At 61.0% G+C, this 13,690-nt stretch overlaps 2 protein-coding genes across 2 annotated transcripts; one reads left to right on the forward strand and one right to left on the reverse strand.

The window, feature by feature from the left end:
* The first annotated feature begins 1,105 nt into the window (after positions 1–1,105).
* On the forward strand, positions 1,106–4,731 carry LOC119105881 (tubulin polymerization-promoting protein homolog). Its single transcript, XM_037229437.1, has 3 exons — positions 1,106–1,451; positions 3,289–3,418; positions 3,899–4,731. The coding sequence occupies exons 1-3, from the start codon at positions 1,264–1,266 to the stop codon at positions 4,079–4,081; spliced, it is 501 nt and encodes a 166-aa protein (XP_037085332.1). The 5' UTR covers positions 1,106–1,263; the 3' UTR covers positions 4,082–4,731.
* A 2,228-nt stretch (positions 4,732–6,959) lies between these two features.
* LOC119105456 (E3 ubiquitin-protein ligase SHPRH-like) lies at positions 6,960–11,849 on the reverse strand. The gene is made up of 3 exons (XM_037228921.1): positions 11,843–11,849; positions 8,716–11,738; positions 6,960–8,561 (listed from the first exon to the last, which is right to left on the reverse strand). Exons 1-3 carry the CDS (start codon positions 11,847–11,849, stop codon positions 6,960–6,962), a joined length of 4,632 nt encoding a protein of 1,543 aa, XP_037084816.1.
* Between the last annotated feature and the right edge of the window lie 1,841 nt (positions 11,850–13,690).

Here is a 13,690-nt window from a genome sequence, read left to right on the forward strand (position 1 = left end):
TGATTGAGGTCCAATCATGCCGCGAAAATGCACCTACTATTGGCATAATTTATGGCGGTCTCTGTAAATGCATCAAGCTCCCTGGTATCAGCGGCATTGTAGCAGACGTTATCAGTTGCCTCACGTCGATAGAAAAATATGGCTTGTTACCGGCATCTATACCGGCATATTCTTTAACTGTCCATCATAACACCAATTAGCATAGCACACAAATTGTCTGAATCCTGCAGCTAGCAATGACCGATGACTGCATGACGTGAGCCGCGGGGTGTGTGGCAGACATGGGTGCGGCGTTACGAATCGACCGCGTCGAATCGACTGGACGCGGGCTGAGTGCCGATCAACATCCTTGGTTGATTCGCGGTTCCCAAGGGCAAACATGTCAAAACCCCACCTCCGTCTCCCTTCGGACACCTTTAATGATGCTCTGCTGACACGTGGGTTGGTTATTGCCGCTGCCGCCGTGGAGCCCAGTGCGGCGTCACGTTAGGAACACTGAGGAGCCCCGAACCCGAACCTGCCGTGGAGCCGTGGAGCCCAGTGTGGCGTCACGTTAGGAACACTGAGGAGCCCCGAACCCGAACCTGCCGTGGAGCCGTGGAGCCCAGTGCGGCGTCACGTTAGGGACACTGAGGAGCCCCGAACCCGAACCTGCCGTGGAGCCGTGGAGCCCAGTGCGGCGTCACGTTAGGAACACTGAGGAGCCCCGAACCCGACCCTGCCGTGGAGCCGTGGAGCCCAGTGTGGCGTCACGTTAGGAACACTGAGGAGCCCCGAACCCGACCCTGCCGTGGAGCCGTGGAGCCCAGTGCGGCGTCACGTTAGGAACACTGAGGAGCCCCGAACCCGACCCTGCCGTGTCGTCGTGGAGCCCAGTGCGGCGTCACGTTAGGGACACTGTGTGGAGCCCCGAACCCGACCCTGCCGTGAAGTCACCGGGCTCCTGTTCGTGACGAAGGCCCCGGCTGCAGCGGCGTGGAACGCGTCAGGGTTGGCTGGCGAGCTGGAGTGGGGGAGGGGGCGCAGGCGCAGCGCCCGCCCACGCCCCCGCCCCGCCCGCTGGCGCAGCCTGTCGACGCCCTTATCGCGTAGTCGGTCTGTCGGCAGCAGCGGGGGTGGGCGACACTGCGGAGCGTGTCTCGCAGACCGGGTGTGGAGGGCGCACCAGCCACGCAGTGGGTCTGCTGAGTGTGGGCTGACGTTGGACTGGAACATCGGCTGTTGGATCTGGGCACGTGAGCGGCGGCTACCCTGCGATCCATCATGACCGCGCCCACGCTGGAGTCGCAGTTCAAGAAGTTCTGCGGCTTCGGCATCACCCACAGTCAGGCGTCGGCGTCGCCGGTGACGCAGATCACGCTCTCCAACATCGACAAGTGGTTCAAACAGGCGGGCGTGTTCACCAAGAGCCTCACCACCACGGACACTGGCATCCACTTTGGGAAGCTCAAGTAAGGCAGAGCACGAGTCAATGACACAGGTTTTGTCCGGGAGCCGCCGAACTTGCATGGTTTTGCGTGGACGTTTCATGTCGACACAGCGCATGCATAATGTAGCATGTAATTATGTGTGATCATTTGTCGATGTGCAAATGAGATTAACACGTTAAACAATTGAATGGTTTGTACGGGTTTCATTCCTGAAATGAAATGCGCTCTTATCTCTTTATCTTATCTCTTTATGTGGGCTGCAAATAGCCCACATCACGACGGAAGCTACGCTCCCACTCATGAAGTCCACTGTCTGTAATTATTGACGCCAGAACGTAGATCTCAATACTTCTAGAATAAGATGAGTACGTCATCAAGGGCACTGCCTAATACTGCGCTACGAAGCACTTGACTGTATTACCAATTTAAGATTAAATTCCCTATTCTACGCACCTGTCTGAATAATGTTACGACAGCATATCTTGTAATACGCGAAACTTCTTGTTTCACACGGTCATTGCTACCAATGGGCTTTTTATGTTGGCATCTCGGAAACAGAGAGCCTAGTGTCAGCTGATTCAGCGGGAAGGACGTTGTGGCATCACCGCATGTTTTGAAACGTAATATCGTGCGGATGAATCCATCTCCAGAAAAAATGTTCTTACAATAATACTCCTATTACTTTGATCTACCCGCCCTGGAACCAGCTGCGGTTATTATGGAAAACGTGCGATCCCTGTCATGATTATTTTCTGGCCTGGCATCACCTCAATGTAAGGTAATCTCCTTTAATTATAAAAGGCTCGAATTGTGCCCATCTTGCTGAATTTTGCATCTCGCTAAATAGCTCACATCCGACGCTACTGACAGAACGATCTGCATGCGAGCCTAATGTGTTCCGTGTGGCCGATGATCTGTCAGCAGTTAGCCTTGGCTCTAGCTACGAGCATTTTGCACGCGTTTATTAACTGACTCAGCAAAATGTCAGCACGACAATCGGCTAAATAAACCAACTGCACTGCAATGAGTGAAACCGCCCTCCAGCGAACGAACGAGTGCTGCAGAGAACCGCAGCGCTGAGGGAAGTTTGCAACATTCGGCTCAAGAATCCTTCCGTACGTACAAATTCCTCGTAATTTCGTGGTCTGCACTTCGATTGGAGGTCTGCAGCATGATGCCGACCAGATACGTCGCGGCGTGTCTGCTCTCGCCGTCCTGAGTGCGCCGGTGCGCCCGTGCCGTTACTTTGCGGCCGCGGCGGGGCCGGTCTCGGACAGCTGCTAGCGTGGCTGCGGGCCCCCCATCGACCCAAGGCTGGACAAACAGCTTGGCCGGCGCGTGAGGAGCTGGAGCGCGACACGGCAGCGATCGACCGGCTGTAACACGGCGGCCGCGAGTACAACACCGTCTCCGGCCGCCGCCGGCCAGCGTAGTGAACCGAGCCGGCAGACGCAGACGGCACGGCACCGAGGGCTGGGGAGGGGACGTCAAACACGCATGCGGCGCCTGTTGCACGCCGTGGGGTAGGCCGCACCGCGTGGGGGCGGGGTCCGCTCAGCAGGCCGGAAATGGGGGGGGGGGGGCGATAACGGGACGCTTGGCCTGAACGTTTACACGAGAGTGACGACAAAGTACCGCAGCGAATCATATGCGGGTTAGCGCACACACTCAACACGGCCACTGCAAGTGAGTGAAACAAGCGAACTTTTAATTTGCACCAGGTTCACATGGCTGGACCGTTTGCAGCTGATTGGGGTTCATACTAAATGCGCTGAGCTAAACTCGCAGGTAACCGCGCAATAAATGGTAAATGAAGTGTACGTCCCACAACCTGACGTGTGACATGACCTGTCCGCAGGCAGAAGAAGGTCGGCTTGAAAGACTTCAAGACATTTCTGGCTGACCTAGCAGCGACCAAGAAGGTGGACCTGGACGAAATACAGACCAAACTGACCGACTGCGGTGATCCAGGAACAAAGGGAGCCACGGTTTGTGACAATCTTCCTGTATATCGCACATTTCCAAGCCTCTTTGTTCTCATGTCATGTCCAGTGCGCTGACCTGGGAGATAATTTTAGCTTTCGTGGCCTCCAGCAGGGATCACAATGATCATGTGCATGCTCTGCAAAATGGTGCAGCGTTATTATCTCGCGTTAGTGATATTCGACAATGTCATTTGCTTGCGCGTGCGCCACAGACATTGCTGCTGTGTACATATGTCGCCATGGTGATCGATTCTGGTCAATTCAGGGGCCACCTCTGACTTGCAGAGTCTGTCAGCCACCTCATTGATTCCCGGCAGCGATAAACGATCGTGTATTGGCTGGGGCGCTCCCCTCACAGCCAGGTGTAAATATTTACACGCCTTAACTGCAGCACGAGCGGCGCACGCGGCGACAGCTCCGCTCCGTCGCGTCTCGTGTGCCGGGCCCGGGGTTCACCGCCGCCTCCGGTGCCGCGTGCTGCAGAAGGCGGTCACTACCGGAGCGGTGGGCCGCCTGACCGACACCAGCCGCTACACCGGCCAGCACAAGGAGCGCTTCGACGAGACGGGCAAGGGCCGCGGCATCGCCGGACGCGAGGACGTCCACGGCAACGACGGCTACGTCCAAGGCTACAAGGAGAAGGACTCTTACGACAAGACACACTGAGCGGCGGCGGCGGGGCGGCGCCGGGCGGCCGCGCGTCAGGCGGGTTAGGTCGACTCCTCGCTGGTCTCGTGATGAGGTCGTGCTGGTTCTGGCGCGCCGCTCGATGTCAATTGGTGCGTGCGGCTGCTGACTGATTGCAGACTATCGTCGCTCGTCTGTGGTGCTAAGATTGTGTAGCGCGGGGCCAAATGTGACCTCTCGTTAGCGAACTCGTGATTTTTCTGCCTTCATGTCCTGTCCGCCTTCGTAGAGTCGTGGCTTGGCGCTTTTCGTGCTGCCGGCAGCCGTGCTCTGTGCCAGGAGCGCCGACAGCATTCAGCGCCTGAGGGTCAGCCGGTGATCTGGCAAGGCCAAACCGATACCCGAGAGGGGCACACCGGTCATTTGGGCCCAAGCACTTGCAGCAGGAAGGTCAACGCTGCCCCCGGACACCCTTGCGAGTCCTACGTCCCCATTAGCAACGGCCTTGCTGAGTGCCTGATTCGCATTTGCACAGCACCTGCATCCACAGAACCTGCAACGTAGTGTGTCTGTGGTCACGTGTCTTGAAACGACGGGCGACTGAACCGAACGCAGCATAGCGCAGCGTCGCTATCGGTATCGAAATGGTAGCCGTCACAGGCCTTGCTGAAATAAAAGCCAGACAAGTGCAGGCCTGTTCTGAGAATTGGGAAGTGATGTGGGCATGCATTACGGAAACGTTCGCGATAGGACTCCCCGAGAGATAACAGTCGATCAGCCAACCACGGCTTGTGGCGGTGCAAGCATGTGGGTTGAAACAGCGCCGGACACCTGCCCCTCCCAAGGTGGACGCAGTATCGGGGCTCTCTTGTCAGAAAGCACGGTTGGTTGATGGGCTCATCACAGGCCCAAATGACAACTTGTCGTGCGAGGGCTAGGCTTGCACAGGGCGGCCATGTTGTTGTGCGAGGGCTAGGATTGCAAAGGGCGGCCATGTTGCCGTGCTAGGGCTAGGCTTACACAAGGCGACCATGTTGTGATACTACACGGAACATCGACTTCGCTGACAAAAATTGTCCGTTATCTTGGGATCGTTCCATCGAAACGATGAGATCAGCGTCTTCGCAGCAAGCCAAACTTTGCAAGAACCCTGACCCAAACGCCTTGCAAAACCTTCGATCAATACAAAGATCATTGATCATCATGAATTTGTCACCGCAGTGCTCACAAGCAGTACTGCCCGACTCCCGGCACAGATGATCGGTGGGGGAATGAAGCCGTCTCATAGCAATAAGCCCGAAAGAAGGGCGGGCAGGGTGGGGGCTGAGAGGTTATGACCCCATACAACCGCGTGCACACCATAACTTGTGCCCCTGTGAAAAGCGTGAAAGGAGAAACCACCACATCAATGATCCAATCTGGTGGTGAGAACGCCAAGAGACACGGTCAGCATGCGTGGTCAGAATGGAATGACTCAATCAACCGACATGGCAATTAGCTGATTAATTTATCAAAATCGTTAATTGCGAACAGCGTCCGATTCGCCCCAACCAAAGTCTAGCGACCGGAACCCCAGCGACATCCCCGCCCCGGCTAAAACGTCTATTGAACGATCGCGGGCACACCGCGGTTCCCTAGCTCAGCACATTAATCACGCCTGGGCCGCTCTAAATCCCACAACCAGGTCGTGAGAGCCAGCCCCATTTCCCTCACACCAGGCACTATGCCCCGATTCGTTGTGCTTTGAAAGCCCTCCGCAAGGAGTCGCAAATCTGATCGCGCGCGAAAGGCCAGCCGATTGTGATGTACGGCCCTGGTAGAAAAGCTGTGGCGGACATGTGACGGGCAGTGTATTTCGTGAAGCGCCTCGTATGACACTGTAAAGGATATGACATTCGCAAGAAAACGGTGGCATTTATGAACAATGAGCTTATTGAACATGCAAAAGAAAATAAACAACTGGCACGACTCGTGAGTCATACTGAAATCAGGTACCACAAGACAGCATGCAGATCCAGTGAAGCACTCAACGTCCGTGTGATGAGTATAAATACACATCATTGTTGACACTTTGTTGGCGTAACACATCAGTATTCCGCATTCCGCTCTGCAGAAATAAGTTGTACCTCCCGGAGGCATACGTACAACCGTCAATGTAAATAACATACTGGGTACATCTCCCGGCACATAGTTACGGACTAGCTAACTAACTGGCATATCCACACTTGAGCCTCCCAAACACGGCGGCATCGCCCCTCCGGCGGATTTTCAAACGACCCTGCCTCCAGGCAACAGCGCGGACGGACCTGGCTGGGCCGGCCGTGTGCGGCTGCGGGAGTCCTCGAGACCTCCATCACAGCCACCCGACACAGGTCCCGGCGCGGACGGACCTGGCTGGGCCGGCCGTGTACAGCTGCGGGAGTCGTCGAGACCTCCATCACATCTGCCCGACACAGGTCCCGGCGCGGGCGGGTCTGGCTGAGCCGGCCGTGTACAACTGCGGGAGTCCTCGAGACCTCCATCACAGCTGCCCGACACGGGTTCCGGCGCGCGCGCCACCGCCTGCTCACGGCCACACGTCAGCCACAGAGCGCACTCGGACGCGGCGTCCCTGCAGGGCAGAGGTGCCGCTGCCCCTGCAGCCACAGGGCGAACCTTTGGTCCAGCTCCACCACCAAACCGTGTGTCCTCGATGTCACTTTGGAGACGGGTCCCCTCCACAGCCCCGTCATTCTGCCAGTGCAGAGAACACACAGGTCACAGCTGTCTCTACAGTGCCTCCAGACAGCACTGAAAAGGGAAAACGGGCCCCCGACGGACGCCTTTCCATCCCCTCCCCGACACAGTGAGCGTCACCACTCCATCACATCCACACAGTGGACACTGCACACACACAGCGCGCGCCCCTCTCCCCCGACTAATCCCTGAAGAGCTCGCGCAGGTCGGCCAGCGTCAGACCGCGCTCGGCCTGGCCGGCGGCGTGCGCGGCCGGCCGGCCGGCGTTCAGCGCCAGCACGCGTTCCTCAATCGTGTCGCGCACCACCAGCCGGTGCACGACAGTGGCGCGCCGCTGGCCAATCCGGTGCACGCGGCCCACCGCCTGACGCTCGGCGCCCGGGTCCAGCACCGGGTGCGTCAGGATCACGTGCGTCGCCTCCGTCAGGTTCAGCCCGTTGGCGCCCGAGTGCACGGGCAGCAGCAGCACGGACACGTCGTCGCGGCCGCGGAACTCGCGTAGGCTGCGCTGGAACCGGTTGGGCGCGTGCAGGCTGCGGTGCTGCACGCCGTTCTGGTCGAGCGCGGCCGCGATCAGGTCGAGTGCGTCCGTCCAGGTGGCGAACACCAGCAGCTTAGCGGCCGGCTCGTCGCGCAGCACGGTGAGCACGCAGCGCACCACCGCCTCCACCTTGGTACTGTGGCTGCCGGACACCTGCACCGGGTCGCCGGCCGGCGCCGCCCGGTCGGCGTTCACGTACGCGATGTCGGCGTGGCGCGTCAGCTCGCGGCAGATGGCGCACTTGAGGCGGCCGCGCCGCCCACCCAGCGAGAACTCCTCCACCAGCCGCTGCACGCACGTCATGCAGAAGCAGTGGCCACACTGCAGCACGCTCCACCGGTCGCCCAGCGTGTTCTCGCAGATGGGGCACGAGTCCGGGTTGCCGTCGCGGAAGTCGGTGCCGGAGCGCTGCAGGTTCTGCAGGTAGAGGCACTGGCCGAGCTTGCGGCGCAGTTCACTCTCGGCCACGGCGCGCTCGGCCCTCAGCCGGCCCATGTGCGCCTCCACCTCGTGTCGCTCGATGACGTAGGTGGGCAGCTGCTGGCCGCCCCGGCTGACCGGCAGGTCTGGCGCCGGCTCGTCGGCGAACCGCGCGCGCAGCCGCAGGACGCACATCTCCAGCTCGTCCGACGCCGACACGCGGTCGTTCAGCCGCATCCACAGCACGCGCAGGCTCTTGAACTCCTTCTTCATGGCTTCCAGCATCTTGATGTGGTGCGTGCCAAGCTGGAGCACCTCCTGGCCCATGCCCAGCTGGCGCGCCGTGGCCAGCAGCGTCTTGAGCACGCGCTCGGTCTCGTTGTCGCCCCAGTTGCCGCGCTGCAGCTCGCCCAGCACGCTGATCTTGCCCTCAACGCCGCTCAGCTCGCCGCCGTCGACGCGGCCCTGCACCATGTAGAACAGCTCGCGCTCGTACAGCGGGAAGGTATCGTGCGCGGCGCAGAGCCGGCAGTGGTCGGCGGCGCCGCCGCTCGGTCGCAGGTGGCAATCGATGGCTGCCTCCACCAGGCAGGTGGGCTCGAGCGCCGCCAGCGCTGCCACCGCCTCCTGCGTCTGCGCACGCAGCTCGGCCAGCTGACTGAGACGCGCCACCAGCAGGCACTGCAGCCCGGACGCGCTGCTGAAGCGGCCGATCATGGTGTTGGGCGGCGTCCGGCCTTTCAGCGTCGTGGTGCGCTTGGTGACGCCCGTGTCCACTTGTTTCTCGGCGTTGCCGTCGGCGTTGGACAGGTCGCGCAGCTGCTGCGTGACACGCTCCACCGGCTCGCCGGGCCGCGCCTCGGCCCAGCGCACGAGCACGGCCGCGAACCAAGGCCGCACGCTGGCGTCGATCCGAGGCCGCGTGCCCGTCCGCCTCGGCCGTCAGCTCGGCGGCGGCGGCGCGCGCCGCCGTCACCGCCGCCGAGTGCCGGCCCACGTAGGCGGCGCGCAGCTCGGCCGCCTCGGCGCGCAGCCGGTGGTCACGCGTGGTGGGCGGGATGGGCCGGCCGGCCGCCACCAGTTCGGCCAGGTTGTGCAGCGCGTGCAGCCGCTGCAGCATGTCGGTCTGCAGCCGGTCCCGCAGCTCGTCCGCCTGGCGCAGCACGGTGCGGTACAGGTCGGCGGCCGCCTCCCACTCGGCGCGCTCCACGTGCAGCGCGGCCAGACCGTGCACCGCCGCCGTGCGCTGCCGGTGCGCCTCCTCGGCCTCGGCGGTGGCGCGTCGGATCAGCTGCTCCAGCAGCTGCTCCATCGTCATGGTCGACTTGTGCAGCGGCATGAACTGGCCGCGCACCACCTGAGGGTGGCAACAGGCCTGGCGCAGCCGCAGAAGAGGGTGTAGCAGCTGGTTGACGGCCGAGCGCTCGATGTCGTGCAGCTGCAGCGAGTCGTCGCCGAGCGCCGCTAGCCGGGCGAGCGCGGCGCGCGAGCACTCCTCGTGCTGGCGCCGGTAGAAGTAGGACTCGACCGGCGAGAAGTCGAGCAGCACGAGCCGCTCGGACTGCTCGGGCACCTCGATCTGGTCCAGTACGTCGGCCTTGGCCGTGCGCCAGAGGCAGCGCTCTAGCAGCCGGTCGAGCGGCGCCAACTCGCCGTGCAGGTACGGGTAGTAGACGCACTGGTTCCACCACAGCTCGCACCACACCGGGTCCACGCCCAGGAACAGCAGCAGGCCGTACAGGTCGCCGACGCTGCGGCTCAGTGGCGTGCCCGTGACGCACCAGCGGTTGACGCAGCTCAGTTTGAGCGCCATCTCGGCCGTGCGCGACGTCGGACACTCGACCATCTGCGCCTCGTCCAGGCAGACGCGCCACCAGTCGACGCAGAGCAGCGGCGTCGGTGGCGGCAGGTAGCGCTGCACGCGCCGCTTGCCGGCCTGGCCGCCGGCGCGGCCCACTGCCGCGTAGTTCAGCTCGCGCTGCAGCACCGTATACGTGGTCACCACCAGGTCGTGCGATGCCAGTGTCTGTGGCTGGATGTAGCGGTCGCTGCGCACGCCGGCGTACACCAGCACCCGCAGGCCCTCGCGCCGGATGTGCTTGCCGATCTCCTGCACCCACTGGTCGCAGATGGACGAGGGCGAGACGATGAGCGTGGCGCCCGAGCGCACGGGCGGCCGCCGGGTCCAGCACTGCGGGCACCAGTACGGACCGCGCAGCGGGTCCTCCACTTTATAGTCGACGCAGGCGGCGTGCTGGAACGTGTCGCACGCACCGCACTGCACGCGGTAGCGGCGGTCCCGCCACCGGCCGCAGAGGCACGAGAAGCTCGGGTCCACCTCCTCGGCCGGCGGCCGTGCGCACAACGGCGACATCTCAGCCAGCACGTTCTCGTAGTGCAGCTGCGCCAGCCGTTTAGTGTCTGAGGGCGGTGCCTTGGACCGGCGGCCGCGCGGGGCCCTCACCACGCCGACGCCGCGCCGGTGCCGCGCCGGCGGCCGGCCGTTGTAGCAGAGGCGCACGATGACGTCCTCGATGGCGTCGGCGACCGAGTCCGCCTCTTCCGGCTTCGCCTTGGCCTTCTCCTGCTTCGCGGCGTCAGCCTCCGGCGAAGAGTCGCTGCCCGAGCCCATCAACCGCTCCGAGAACTCAGCCCAGTGCGGCAGTAGTCCGAGGCCGCGCACATAGTCTTTGGGCGCCGCGCCGCCGTAGCACTCGCGCACGATCACGTCCTCGATACAATTGGCCACGGTGTCGTCATCTGGGATGCCAGAGCACGGCTTGGCGGTCGCCTTCTGGCGCGGCTGCGGGGTGACCGGGGAGGCGGCGGCGCGGGCTGCCTCCACCCGCGGTTTGTCCGGCTCGCCGAGCAGCGCCTGCCTCCGCTTCAGCCGCTCGCCGCGACTCACCGTGGGCGCCACGTACACGACGTCGTCGTCGTCGTCCGAGGACGCGTCGGCCTCTCCGCCGGAAGCCCAACTCTGCCGGGTGGGACGCTCCCCCGGCGCGCCTCCATTGACGGCGGAGCGCGAGGCGCGCCTGGCGGCACGACCTTCGGCCTGGCCACCCATCCCAGCGGGCGTGTCATCCTCAGAGTCGGACGGCGACCACGTCCGCTTGGGCCGCCGCCGCCGCTTCGACGCCTCCTCCAACTTGACGGACGCCTCGTACGCCAGCAGGTCCACTGGCTCCCGGGGTTCCACCTTCTCCACGTCCTGACGGGTATGGGTGAGTACCAGCGAGAGAATCTCCACCGTCTTTCCCAGGCCCATCTCGTCGGCCAGGATGCCACCGGGCGGTGAGCTGACCGCCGCCGGTCGCTCACGCACCACCCAGCCGCCGAGCGGGCAGTAGTAGACGGTGGCACCGCCCAGCGGCAGCGGCACGTACAACTGGTGCAGCTGGGCCGGATCGGCTGGCGGCCGGTGCTCGCGACGCAGCATCCAAGCGACGGCGGCGCGCTGGTAGGGCCGCAGGCGCGGCAGCAGCTGCGGGTGCTGCGGGTCCGGCGGGAGCGGCTCGTCGGACGGCTCGGCAGCCGCCCGCTGTCGCTGCTCCGTCAGACGGCCGTACACTGCCTCCACGTCCAGCGGGCCGAACGGCCGGAACTCGTACTCGCGGCCCGGCAGGCCGAACAGCTGGCGCATCAGCGCGCGGAACGCGGCGTTGGCGCGGCGCGGCACCTCGCTCGGGTGCGCCAGCTCCACGAACACGCGCTCCGCCAGCAGCAGACCCAGGGTCAGCACGCCCGACGTCGGCTCATAGTGACGCAGCGCCACCTCCACGGCGCCGCCGCAGCCGGAGAGCGTGCGCCACACCGGCTCTCGCTGCACGGCGGCCGCCTCCAAGCAGGCGGTGCGCGCCACACGCTGGCGCGCCCGCGTCCCGTCGCCGCGCACCTTCCATTCGAAGTAGAGGACGGCGCGCCGCTGCTCGCCGCTCACGTACACCCAGAACTGGTCGGCGTCGGGCAGGGTCGGTACCGGCTCCGCGAGCACCACTTCGAGGGAGCCGAGCGGCGCGGGCGACGAGCACGCGGTGCGCCCCGCCGCCACCGGCACGTAGAAGTCGAACTCAGCGAGCTCGGCGGCGAGCCGGTCGTACTCGGCATCACCGCGCGAGGCGCGCGATCGCCGCCGGGCCGGCGTCACCGCCGCCGCGGCCGCAGCGCCGCCGTCGGAGCCGTCGCTCAGCGTGATCACTTGGTCGCCGTCGTCATCGTCGCTCAGAGTAATCACCTCGTTGTCGCTGAGCGTCGACCCACTCTCGCTGTCGGCGGACAGATCGGGCGACTCCGAGCCCGCGGCGGGTCGACCGAGCCCCGCGGTGCCCCGCTCGCCTGGCGCCGCCCGGTCGGGCGCCGCCGGCCCAGCCGCCGAGGCGTCGCCGCCCGGCAGCAGCAGGTCCTGACCCGACCACGAGTCGGCAGCGCGCTCCTCTTCCGTGCGACGCGCCGGGGCCGCCTGCTTCTGACGCGGCATGGCCCTTGCTGTGTGGTGTCTCCGCAGGTGTCACCACACCACCACTTACTGGCTCATGCCTGTGAATTAACAAAATCAATGAGGGTTGCTGGTAATGCTTCCACAGCAGATACCTGACTTGTTGACAACACAATTGGGCCCTGTGCACCAGCTTTTTCATTACCCAAGGCAGCAAGCATTTCCAAAAATACTGAATGGATGTGAGGTGGCAATCAAAAGATGAAAATAATGGGGAACCCAACTGCATGTTGCACACATTCTTCCAATGACATAAAAGGTAGTAATTACCATATGTACAAATACCGATAGCCTTTGAGCCAGCAATCGCAGCAGCAACCAGCCCTTGACAAATAAAATGCAGTGAAATTAATAACAAAATGTTTGAAACAAAGGGAAGCAAATGCATATCCCAAATCAATGGAGTATGTAAATATCCTGGTACTCTTTGCATATAATGATCCCTTTCCATAAAAACTGGTATGACAATCTTTTTCCATTTAGACTGTCATGCACTAAGGTGCACAATATGGCAGCATGCACAAATTTGTGTGTTCATGCACTCTACACTCCTTTACCACTGAAAACTGCAATGAGTCAATGCCTTTCCCCATATAAATCTCATGCAATACACATAAGCCATCACAACACATCACTGGTGCTAATGCTATTTATAGGTCAGACCACAAGACCAAACCACCACAGCACATTACAAGCCAACCCAACAGAGCCAGCCTAATACTTCTTGGGTGCAGACATTACCTGTCCAAGGACCTAATCTGCCCTTGTGGACTGAAATGTTTGTTAATTTTATACCATGAGCTGGTTCTTACTTAGATTAGTAGCAGTTAAAATGATGAAATCAGCCTCTCTAACACACTAGCTCTCTGCTTAGCATTCATGGGTCCATAAACATAGTCCGTGATCAAAACAGTGTTTTTGGTACCATTATGGTACTACCAAAGACTTTTTCTCAGATGACATGTAGGGTAAGATGACAAGCTGATTGACATAATGTATATAATTTCCAATTATGTTTTGAATAAAACAACTCAAATTTCTACCTCTTTTTCTTCAGTTAAAATTAATCTGTAATACAAATTACCATACTCTTTCTGTCATTGTGCATATACAGTTGAACATTAAAACTAAACCACAGCAGTATATTCTTATGCAAACAATTCATTGCCAAATTCTTAATCCAGAACAGCCAGACAGCCACAATCAGCCAAAAGGGTCAGCACAGTAGCACCAGCTTGGTATTACCCAATATTTTTGTTACCCTGAGTAAGTCAGCTGCTTGCTGCTGCTGCCTTCACTGAGTCAGCAAAGGTGGCATGCATTTGAAGAGATTATAGTGACTTAATTTACAACTATACTGCAAACCCAATCTCATCTGTATCACCACTGGTACCTTTTCGGTTACAGGTGCAGAAACTAAAATGGTGGCTTAACAGTGAGAATTGGTCCTTTG

The sequence above is a fragment of the Pollicipes pollicipes genome, unplaced genomic scaffold (assembly GCF_011947565.3).
Source record: "Pollicipes pollicipes isolate AB1234 unplaced genomic scaffold, Ppol_2.1 Scaffold_6138;HRSCAF=7277_pilon_pilon_pilon, whole genome shotgun sequence".
Classification (NCBI taxonomy): domain Eukaryota; kingdom Metazoa; phylum Arthropoda; class Thecostraca; order Pollicipedomorpha; family Pollicipedidae; genus Pollicipes; species Pollicipes pollicipes.